Below are 13,342 nucleotides of genomic sequence, written 5' to 3' on the forward strand. Positions count from 1 at the left end.
ATTATTAGCATGCTAACGTTTTATGCTAGCATTTGTGCAATTTTACGGTTTAAATCTAATAATCATGGATTTTGTAACTTGGAGCCATCTTAGAAGTAAGCGAGCTATTCCCCTATTTTCATACTACTGTTAGCATGCTAACAGTTTATGCTAGCGTTTGAGCTAATTTTGTACTTTTTAACCCAACGTTGTACTTTTTAACCCAATGTTGTACTTTTTAACCCAATAGTCACAGATTTTTTTACTTGACGCCTATCTTGAATGTACGCTAGCCTTTCACCTCATGTTAATTTTAACATGTTAATATTAGCACGCTAACGTTCTATGCTAATATTTTAGCTAATTTTGTACATTGTAAACCTAGTAATCATGGATTCCGTTACTTGGTGCCATCATAGAAGTATGCTAGCCTTTCTTTCAGCTGTTAGCATGCTAATATCCATGTGCTATTATTAGCACGCTAACGTTTTATGCTAGCATTTGTGCAATTTTACGGTTTTAATCTAATAAACATGGATTTTGTTACTTGGTGCCATCTTAAAAGTATACTAGCCTTTCCTTCACCTGTTAGCATGCTAATATCCATGTGCTATTATTAGCACGCTAACGTTTTATGCTAGCATTTGTGCAATTTTACGGTTTAAATCTAATAATCATGGATTTTGTTACTTGGTGCCATCTTAGAAGTAAGCCAGCTATTCCCCTATTTTCATACTACTGTTAGCATGCTAACAGTTTATGCTAGCGTTTGAGCTAATTTTGTACTTTTTAACCCAATGTTGTACTTTTTAACCCAATAGTCACAGATTTCGTTACTTGGCCCATCTTGAAAGTACGCTAGCCTTTCACCTCATGTTAATTTTAACATGTTAATATTAGCCCGCTAACGTTCTATGCTAATATTTTTAGCTAATTTGGTACATTTTAAACCTAGTAATCATGGATTCCGTTACTTGGTGCCATCTTAGAAGTATGCTAGCCTTTCTTTCAGCTGTTAGCATGCTAATATCCATGTGCTATTATTAGCACGCTAACGTTTTATGCTAGCATTTGTGCAATTTTACGGTTTTAATCTAATAAACATGGATTTTGTTACTTGGTGCCTTCTTAAAAGTATACTAGCCTTTCCTTCACCTGTTAGCATGCTAATATCCATGTGCTATTATTAGCCCGCTAACGTTTTATGCTAGCATTTGTGCAATTTTACGGTTTAAATCTAATAATCATGGATTTTGTAACTTGGAGCCATCTTAGAAGTAAGCAAGCTATTCCCCTATTTTCATACTACTGTTAGCATGCTAACAGTTTATGCTAGCGTTTGAGCTAATGTTGTACTTTTTAACCCAATGTTGTACTTTCTAACCCAATGTTGTACTTTTTAACCCAATTGTCACAGATTTTGTTTCTTGACGCCTATCTTGAATGTACGCTAGCCTTTCACCTCATGTTAATTTTAGCATGTTAATATTAGCACGCTAACGTTCTATGCTAATATTTTAGCTAATTTTGTACATTGTAAACCTAGAAGTCATGGATTCCGTTACTTGGTGCCATCTTAGAAGTATGCTAGCCTTTCTTTCAGCTGTTAGCATGCTAATATCCATGTGCTATTATTAGCACGCTGACGTTTTATGCTAGCATTTGTGCAATTTTACGGTTTTAATCTAATAAACATGGATTTTGTTACTTGGTGCCATCTTAAAAGTATACTAGCCTTTCCTTCACCTGTTAGCATGCTAATATCCATGTGCTATTATTAGCACGCTAACGTTTTATGCTAGCATTTGTGCAATTTTACGGTTTAAATCTAATAATCATGGATTTTGTAACTTGGAGCCATCTTAGAAGTAAGCAAGCTATTCCCCTATTTTCATACTACTGTTAGCATGCTAACAGTTTATGCTAGCGTTCGAGTTAATTTTGTACTTTTTAACCCAATGTTGTACTTTTTAACCCAATGTTGTACTTTTTAACCCAATTGTCACAGATTTTGTTTCTTGACGCCTATCTTGAATGTACGCTAGCCTTTCACCTCATGTTAATTTTAGCATGTTAATATTAGCACGCTAACGTACTATGCTAATATTTTAGCTAATTTTATACATTGTAAACTTAGTAATCATGGATTCCGTTACTTGGTGCCATCTTAGAAGTATGCTAGCCTTTATTTCACCTGTTAGCATGCTAATATCCATGTGCTATTATTAGCACGCTAACGTTTTATGCTAGCATTTGTGCAATTTTACGGTTTTAATCTAATAAACATGGATTTTGTTACTTGGTGCCATCTTAGAAGTATACTAGCCTTTCCTTCACCTGTTAGCATGCTAATATCCATGTGCTATTATTAGCACGCTAACGTTTTATGCTAGCATTTGTGCAATTTTACGGTTTAAATCTAATAATTATGGATTTTGTTACTTGGTGCCATCTTAGAAGTAAGCAAGCTATTCCCCTAGTTTCATACTACTGTTAGCATGCTAACAGTTTATGCTAGCGTTCAAGTTAATTTTGTACTTTTTAACCCAATGTTGTACTTTTTAACCCAGTTGTCACAGATTTTGTTACTTGACGCCATCTTGAATGTACGCTAGCCTTTCACCTCATGTTAATTTTAACATGTTAATATTAGCACGCTAACGTTCTATGCTAATATTTGAGCTAATTTTATACATTGTAAACCTAGTAATCATGGATTCCGTTACTTGGTGCCATCTTAGAAGTATGCTAGCCTTTCTTTCAGCTGTTAGCATGCTAATATCCATGTGCTATTATTAGCACGCTAACGTTTTATGCTAGCATTTGTGCAATTTTACGGTTTAAATCTAATAAACATGGATTTTGTTACTTGGTGCCATCTTAAAAGTATACGAGCCTTTCCTTCACCTGTTAGCATGCTAATATCCATGTGCTATTATTAGCACGCTAACGTTTTATGCTAGCATTTGTGCAATTTTACGGTTTAAATCTAATAATCATGGATTTTGTAACTTGGAGCCATCTTAGAAGTAAGCGAGCTATTCCCCTATTTTCATACTACTGTTAGCATGCTAACAGTTTATGCTAGCGTTTGAGCTAATTTTGTACTTTTTAACCCAATGTTGTACTTTTTAACCCAATTGTCACAGATTTTGTTACTAGACGCCTATCTTGAAAGTACGCTAGCCTTTCACCTCATGTTAATTTTAACATGTTAATATTAGCACGCTAACGTACTATGCTAATATTTTAGCTAATTGTATACATTGTAAACCTAGTAATCATGGATTCCGTTACTTGGTGCCATCTTAGAAGTATGCTAGCCTTTCTTTCAGCTGTTAGCATGCTAATATACATGTGCTATTATTAGCACGCTAACGTTTTATGCTAGCATTTGTGCAATTTTACGGTTTTAATCTAATAAACATGGATTTTGTTACTTGGTGCCATCTTAAAAGTATACTAGCCTTTCCTTCACCTGTTAGCATGCTAAAATCCATGTGCTATGATTAGCATGCTAACGTTTTATGCTAGCATTTGTGCAATTTTACGGTTTAAATCTAATAATCATGGATTTTGTAACTTGGAGCCATCTTAGAAGTAAGCAAGCTATTCCCCTATTTTCATACTACTGCTAGCATGCTAACAGTTTATGCTAGCGTTCAAGTTAATTTTGTACTTTTTAACCCAATGTTGTACTTTTTAACCCAATAGTCACAGATTTTGTTACTTGACGCCTATCTTGAATGTACGCTAGCCTTTCACCTCATGTTCATTTTAACATGTTAATATTAGCACGCTAACGTTCTATGCTAATATTTTAGCAAATTTTGTACATTGTAAACCTAGTAATCATGGATTCCGTTACTTGGTGCCATCTTAGAAGTATGCTAGCCTTTCTTTCAGCTGTTAGCATGCTAATATCCATGTGCTATTATTAGCACGCTAACGTTTTATGCTAGCATTTGTGCAATTTTACGGTTTTAATCTAATAAATATGGATTTTGTTACTTGGTGCCATCTTAAAAGTATGCTAGCCTTTCCTTCACCTGTTAGCATGCTAATATACATGTGCTATTATTAGCACGCTAACGTTTTATGCTAGCATTTGTGCAATTTTACGGTTTAAATCTAATAATCATGGATTTTGTAACTTGGAGCCATCTTAGAAGTAAGCAAGCTATTCCCCTAGTTTCATACTACTGTTAGCATGCTAACAGTTTATGCTAGCGTTCAAGTTAATTTTGTACTTTTTAACCCAATGTTGTACTTTTTAACCCAATAGTCACAGATTTTGTTACTTGACGCCTATCTTGAATGTACGCTAGCCTTTCACCTCATGTTAATTTTAACATGTTAATATTAGCACGCTAACGTTCTATGCTAATATTTTAGCTAATTTTGTACATTGTAAACCTAGTAATCATGGATTCCGTTACTTGGTGCCATCTTAGAAGTATGCTAGCCTTTCTTTCAGCTGTTAGCATGCTAATATCCATGTGCTATTATTAGCACGCTAACGTTTTATGCTAGCATTTGTGCAATTTTACGGTTTTAATCTAATAAATATGGATTTTGTTACTTGGTGCCATCTTAAAAGTATACTAGCCTTTCCTTCACCTGTTAGCATGCTAATATCCATGTGCTATTATTAGCCCGCTAACGTTTTATGCTAGCATTTGTGCAATTTTACGGTTTAAATCTGATAATCATGGATTTTGTAACTTGGAGCCATCTTAGAAGTAAGCAAGCTATTCCCCTATTTTCATACTACTGTTAGCATGCTAACAGTTTATGCTAGCGTTTGAGCTAATTTTGTACTTTTTAACCCAATGTTGTACTTTTTAACCCAATTGTCACAGATTTTGTTTCTTGACGCCTATCTTGAATGTACGCTAGCCTTTCATCTCATGTTAATTTTAGCATGTTAATATTAGCACGCTAACGTACTATGCTAATATTTTAGCTAATTTTATACATTGTAAACCTAGTAATCATGGATTCCGTTACTTGGTGCCATCTTAGAAGTATGCTAGCCTTTCTTTCAGCTGTTAGCATGCTAATATCCATGTGCTATTATTAGCACGCTAACGTTTTATGCTAGCATTTGTGCAATTTTACGGTTTAAATCTAATAAACATGGATTTTGTTACTTGGTCCCATCTTAAAAGTATGCTAGCCTTTCCTTCACCTGTTAGCATGCTAACATCCATGTGCTATTATTAGCACGCTAACGTTTTATGCTAGCATTTGTGCAATTTTGCGGTTTAAATCTAATAATCATGGATTTTGTAACTTGGAGCCATCTTAGAAGTAAGCAAGCTATTCCCCTATTTTCATACTACTGTTAGCATGCTAACAGTTTATGCTAGCGTTTGAGCTAATTTTGTACTTTTTAACCCAATGTTGTACTTTTTAACCCAATTGTCACAGATTTTGTTACTAGACGCCTATCTTGAAAGTACGCTAGCCTTTCACCTCATGTTAATTTTAGCATGTTAATATTAGCACGCTAACGTACTATGCTAATATTTTAGCTAATTTTATACATTGTAAACCTAGTAATCATGGATTCCGTTACTTGGTGCCATCTTAGAAGTATGCTAGCCTTTCTTTCAGCTGTTAGCATGCTAATATCCATGTGCTATTATTAGCAGGCTAACGTTTTATGCTAGCATTTGTGCAATTTTACGGTTTAAATCTAATAATCATGGATTTTGTTACTTGGTGCCATCTTAAAAGTATACTAGCCTTTCCTTCACCTGTTAGCATGCTAATATCCATGTGCTATTATTAGCACGCTAACGTTTTATGCTAGCATTTGTGCAATTTTACGGTTTAAATCTAATAATCATGGATTTTGTTACTTGGTGCCATCTTAGAAGTAAGCGAGCTATTCCCCTATTTTCATACTACTGTTAACATGCTATCAGTTTATGCTAGCGTTTGAGCTAATTTTGTACTTTTTAACCCGATAGTCACAGATTTCGTTACTTGGCCCATCTTGAATGTACGCTAGCCTTTCACCTCATGTTAATTTCAATATGCTAATATTAGCCCGCTAACATTCTATGCTAATATTTTAGCTAATTTGGTACATTTTAAACCTAGTAATCATGGATTCCGTTACTTGGTGCTATCTTAGAAGTATACTCGGTGTTCCCCTGTTACAATGCTAATGTCAGCATGCTAACATTTTAGCTAATTGTGTAATTTTTAACCCAATAACCATATATTCCGTTACTTGGTGCCATCTTAAAAGTAAGCTATCTGTTTCACTGTTACCTCGCTAATGTTAGCATTTTAATGATTTATGCTAGCATTTTTACCTAGTTTTGTATTTTTTGACCTAATAAACATGTATTTCGTTACTTGCCTCCATCTTAGAAATATGTTAGCTCTTCATCTGTTAGCATGCTAACATTTTAGCTAATTGTATAATTTTTAACCTAACAACCATAGATTCCGTTACTTGGTGCCATCTTAAAAGTAAGCTATCTGTTTCACTGTTACCTTGCTAATGTTAGCATTTTAATGTTTTATGCTAGCATTTTTACCTAGTTTTGTATTTTTTGACCTAATAAACATGTATTTCGTTACTTGTCTCCATCTTAGAAGTATGTTAGCTCTTCATCTGTTAGCATGCTAACATTTTAGCTAATTGTATAATTTTTAACCTAACAACCATAGATTCCGTTACTTGGTGCCATCTTAAAAGTAAGCTATCTGTTTCACTGTTACCTTGCTAATGTTAGCATTTTAATGTTTTATGCTAGCATTTTTACCTAGTTTTGTATTTTTTGACCTAATAAACATGTATTTCGTTACTTGTCTCCATCTTAGAAGTACGTTAGCTCTTCATCTGTTAGCATGTTAATGTTAGCATGTTTATAATAGCAATCTAATGTTTTTTCTAGCATTTTAGCCAATTTTGTACAATGTAAACCTAATAATCATGGACTTCGTAACTTGGCGCCATGTTACAAGTATGCTAGCTGCTACCCTGTTAGCATGCTGAGTTTTTTCAAGTATTTTGCAGGTGTCACAGGTGCAACGGGTTACTGAAGAGTGGGATCTTCTCGTCATTGTACGGAACCAAACCTCCGTTATCTTCCATCTCTCTCCCAGTAAGAAGGATACATGTTTCAATGTTGGCTCCAACAATGTAGCCCGCAACATCAAAGTTGATTCTGATGAACTTGCCCTGCAGGAAAGAAGACAAACATGAAAGTTGAAATCAATGTGACGTGTCAGCTGTCCACTTCTTCCACCTCCACTCGCTAAATGTCCACATTGGGACCAAACACAACAACAAAACTCTCAGGCGTGTCTGTGGTTTCCCTGAAAGTACTTTGTGCGTGTGTGTGTGTGTGTGTGTGTGTGTGTTTGTGTGTCTACTGTATATATACATACACTTATATACTGCATATATACTGTATACATACGTATATACAATTACACAGTATATAGATATACATATATACATGTATATACTGTATATACAGATGTATACACATACATATATACACATATACATATACAGTATATGTATATATATATATATATATATATATATATATATATATATATATATATATATACACATCCATACATATACACAACTAAAGTCTGTCTCTGTCTAATATATTGTATGTGTGTTTATTTAGATATGTGCATGACTTAGACTTAGACTAACATATCACAAAAAAAAAATAAGAGTTGTAGAAATTATTGGAAACTCAAGACATTATGTTCTTTACAAGTGTATGTACACTTTTGACCACAACTGTATATACACACACATACATATATACACACACATATATACACATACCTTTATACATACATATACACACACATATACAAACATATGTATATACACACATAAATATATAAATATATACAGTATATAAATATACATATATACACAAAAATATATACACACATATACATATACATACATATATACAGACATACTGTACGTACACACATACATATATATATATATATATACACACATATATACATACATATATACACACATACATACATACAGTATATACTCATACCTATATACATACATATGTATATACACCTGCACTCGCTAAATGTCCACATTGGGATGAAACAACAACAAAACTCTCAGGCGTGTCTGTGGTTTCCCTGAAAGTACTTTGTGCGTGTGTGTGTGTGTTTGTGTGATGAGGTGGCGACTTGTCCAGGGTGTACCCCGCCTTCCGCCCGATTGTAGCTGAGATAGGCTCCAGCGCCCCCCGCGACCCCGAAGGGATTAAGCGGTAGAAAATGGATGGATGGATGGATGTATATACACATACATACATATGTATATACACACATACATATATAAATATATACAATATATAAATATACATATATACACAAATACTGTACATATACACATATATACATACATACAGTACATATATATATATCCATATATATATACATACATACATACATACATATACATATATATACATATATACACAAATACATACATATATACGTATATATTTATATATATATATATACGTATATATATAAATACATACTGTATATACGTATATATACGTACATATACATACATATATGTACATATATATATATACATATATTTACACATACATACATATATATATATATACATACATATATACACACATACATACATACAGTATATACTCATACCTATATACATACATATGTATATACACATACATACATATGTATATACACACATACATATATAAATATATACAGTATATAAATATACATATATACACAAATACTGTACATATACGCATATATACATACATACAGTACATATATACATCCATATATATACATACATACATATACATATATATATACATACATACACATATATACACAAATACATACATATATACATATATATTTATATATATACGTATATATATAAATAGATACTGTATATACGTATATATACGTACATATACATACATATATGTACATATATATACATACATATATATATATATATATATATACACACACATATACATATATATACATATATACACACATACATATATACATATATGTATGTATATACACACACACACACACACACACACACACACACACACACACACACACACACACACATATATATATATATATATATATATATATATATATATATATATATATATATATATATATATATATATATATACACACACATATATACATACATACATACATATATATATATATATATATATATATATATATATGTATGTGTGGGGAAAAAAAAAAATCACAAGACTATTTCATCTCTACAGGCCTGTTTCATGAGGGGGGTACCCTCAATCGTCAGGAGATTTTAATGGGAGCATTCGCATACCATGGTTTATATAGGGCACAGAGTGGGTGGGTACAGGCTGGCCTAGGGGCGTGGTGATTGGTTCATGTGTTACCTAGGAGGTGTTTCCGTCTGTGGCGGCATGTTGTTACAATTTCGCTGCGCTTGTTGAGGGTTGACAGGTCTGGACGGTAAATAATAAACAGTTTCTCTTTCAAGCATAGGTTGCATCTTTTATTACCACTATTGTAAGGTGTGCTGGATGCAAGAATTTGCCATGTTATTGAATATTCAACATTATTGTCTTTGAGGTCCCAAATGTGTTTGCTGAGTTCTGTGGTATTTCGCAGGTTTTTGTTCCTGAAAGAAGCCTTGTGGTTGTTCCATCTGGTTTTGAATTCACCCTCGGTTAATCCTACATATGTGTCGGATGTGTTAATGTCCTTGCGTATTACCTTAGATTGGTAGACAACTGATGTTTGTAAGCATCCCCCGTTGAGGGGGCAATCAGGTTTCTTTCGGCAGTTACATGCTTTGTTGGTTTTGGAGTCGTTCTGACTGGGGGTCGACGGCTCATTTGCAATTGTTTTGTTGTGGTTTGAGATGATTTGTCGTATATTGTTATACGGCTCATTTGCAACTGTTTTGTTGTGGTTTGAGATGATTTGTCGTATATTGTTATACGACAAATCATCTCAAACCACAACAAAACAATTGCAAATGAGCCGTCGACCCCCAGTCAGAACGACTCCAAAACCAACAAAGCATGTAACTGCCGAAAGAAACCTGATTGCCCCCTCAACGGGGGATGCTTACAAACATCAGTTGTCTACCAATCTAAGGTAATACGCAAGGACATTAACACATCCGACACATATGTAGGATTAACCGAGGGTGAATTCAAAACCAGATGGAACAACCACAAGGCTTCTTTCAGGAACAAAAACCTGCGAAATACCACAGAACTCAGCAAACACATTTGGGACCTCAAAGACAATAATGTTGAATATTCAATAACATGGCAAATTCTTGCATCCAGCACACCTTACAATAGTGGTAATAAAAGATGCAACCTATGCTTGAAAGAGAAACTGTTTATTATTTACCGTCCAGACCTGTCATCCCTCAACAAGCGCAGCGAAATTGTAACAACATGCCGCCATAGACGGAAACACCTCCTAGGTAACACATGAACCAATCACCACGCCCCTAGGCCAGCCTGTACCCACCCACTCTGCGCCCTATATAAACCATGGTATGCGAATGCTCCCATTAAAATCTCCTGATGATTGAGGGTACCCCCCTCATGAAACAGGCCTGTAGAGATGAAATAGTCTTGTGATTTTTTTTTTTTTTCCCCACACATACATATATTGCGCTCTACTACGGTATCGAGCACTATTTTTTGGATAACCTTATTAAGACATATATATATATATATATATATATATATATATATATATATATATATATATCCATCCATCCATCCATTTTCTACCGCTTATTCCCTTCGGGGTCGCGGGGGGCGCTGGAGCCTATCTCAGCTACAATCGGGCGGAAGGCAGGGTACACCCTGGACAAGTCGCCACCTCATCGCATCGCACCTCATATATATATATACATATACATGTGTTGTAACAATACCAATTATTATATTTTGGTACCGCTACCGGTACTAAAATTATTTTGGTACTTTTCGGTACTTTTCTAAATAAAGGGGACCACAAAAAAATGTCATTATTGGCTTTATTTGAACAAAAAATCTTAGGGTATCTTAGGGTTATTTTCTGTTTGAACATGTTCTATCTACACTTCTGTTAAAATGTAATAATCACTTATTCTTCACTTCTTTGATACTTGACATTAGTTTTGGATGATACCACACATTTAGGTATGGATCCGATACCAAGTAGTTACAGGATCATACATTGGTCATATTCAAAGTCCTCATGTGTCCAGGGACGTATTTACTGACTTTATAAACATAATGTGTATATACTTATATACATACATATGTATATATACATACATATGTATGGATACATATATACATAAATATGTATATATACATATATACATACATATGTATATATACATATATACATACATATGTATATATACATATATACATACATATGTATATATTAGAGATGCGCGGTTTGCGGGCACAACCGCGGAGTCCGCGGATTATCCGCGGATCGGGCGGATGAAATTTAAAAAAATTTGATTTTATCCGCGGGTCGGGTCGGGCGGTTGAAAAAAATAAAAAATAGATTTTAAATAGATTCAGGCGGGTGGCAGTTAAACCAATTGGTAAATATATATACATAGTTAAATGTTGTTACCCACATACGAAAAACGAGCAGGCACCTGCAGCATATGCCACAACAGAAGGAAAAAAAAAAAAGAGATGGACACTTTTACGGAGTGGAGAAGGGACCGAGGCCCCTTCCCCCGAGAGGGCCCCACCGGGAGCCGTAGCTGAGGCGATCCGCGAGAAGCGCCCGACGCACGTCCAGGGTCACCACCGCGCCCACCGCACCGACACCCCGCCTCGTCCGCCTTCGCCGCGGCCGGCGTCACGCGCAGCAGGTGAGCAGCTTACCTGCCCGCCACCCCCGTGGCCGGGGGCTCGTAACAGGGGTCACTCCGCGCGCTCCGCCCGCGCAGCTTACCTGCCCGCCACCCCTGTTGCCGGGGGCGCGTAACAGGGGTCACTCCGCGCGCAGTGCGCTCACGAAAGGGGTGGGGCTCACCCTGGTTGATATAGACAGCAGCTAGGACGGTGGCCATGGAAGTCGGAACCCACTAAGGAGTGTGTAACAACCCACCTGCCAAATCAACTAGCCCTGAAAATGGATGGCGCTGGAGCGTCGGGCCCATTCCCGGCCGTCGCTGGCAGCGAGACGCGCTTGGAGGTGCGCTCAGCGCGGCTCCCATATGATTGCGCACTGGTGTGCGTCTGGGCCGTGTCAGCGTGGCACGCGAATATCTGTGCTGCATTGGATCAGTCTCCTTTCTTTAACAGGCAAAAGCTTTATAACCTCACTAATGCCTTGCATCGTCTATATTAGATATATAACAACGGGCGGGTGCGGGCGGATGGCGGGCGGATGGCGGGCGGATGGCGGGCGGATGGCGGGCGGATGCGGTTCTGATCAAATGTTAGATCGGGTGGATTGCGGATGGTTGACGACTTTCTGATGCGGTTGCGGATGAAATAATTGCCTATCCGCGCATCTCTAATATATATATATATATATATATATATATATATATATATATATATATATATATGTATATAGCATTATATTTTATTTTTTCTACAAAATGCTTCCCACATGTTTTTACTCTTCAATATGTGACCTTTGGTGGAAAAAGTGGAGAAATATTTCTTTCAGCCCCGCTACTTAAATAAGCCAAAAAAAAAAAAACATTTTAAAAAATGTACTGAGATGAGCCAAGACATATTTGAAGGAGTTCAGAAGGTGGATCACAGATTTATAGTTGGAGAAAGACAGAATTTGAAGTTTATTTGGAGACTTCCAACAAGCCAGCGGCAGCAATTACGCAGAATAGTTTATATAACTCACCGCATTTCAATTTCAAAACAAAACATGATATTTAATTACAATAGTGTACATATTCACTACAAAGATGGAAGTAAAGAACTCACAAAGCGAGACGAGTTATCGTTTTTCACCGTCTTGGCGTTACCAAAGGACTCTAGGATGGGGTTGGCTTGGAGGAGCTGGCGTTCTAACTCGCCCTGCAGAGAGAGAGAGCAAACAAGGTTAAAGGTCATTTGGCTGGACTACAATTATGAAGGAAAATCAACACTGAAGTACATAATGTATATTTGAATAAAGTGAAAGTGAAAGTATGAGTAACAGTTGTAAAAGATATATGAGTGTCATGGCAGATTTACACTTAAAAGACATGCAGTGTTGTACTAGCAGTCAAGTTGTCAGGTTGTGTAAATGGTCAATAAAAAGA

General features: G+C 35.8%; 1 protein-coding gene across 2 annotated transcripts in view; it reads right to left on the bottom strand.

Moving 5' to 3' along the window:
- The window catches only part of LOC133615346 (myosin-10-like), a 215,291-nt gene that overhangs the window by 99,190 nt on the left and 102,759 nt on the right, over positions 1–13,342 (bottom strand). For both annotated transcript variants that reach the window (XM_061973878.2, XM_061973877.2), the window contains 2 exons: positions 13,023–13,115; positions 7,120–7,183 (listed from right to left, as the gene is read on the bottom strand). In XM_061973878.2, coding sequence (XP_061829862.2) covers positions 7,120–7,183; positions 13,023–13,115 — 157 coding nt within the window. The remainder of the gene's footprint in view (positions 1–7,119; positions 7,184–13,022; positions 13,116–13,342) is intronic.

Source organism: Nerophis lumbriciformis, linkage group LG22 (assembly GCF_033978685.3).
Source record: "Nerophis lumbriciformis linkage group LG22, RoL_Nlum_v2.1, whole genome shotgun sequence".
NCBI classification, from domain to species: Eukaryota; Metazoa; Chordata; class Actinopteri; order Syngnathiformes; family Syngnathidae; genus Nerophis; species Nerophis lumbriciformis.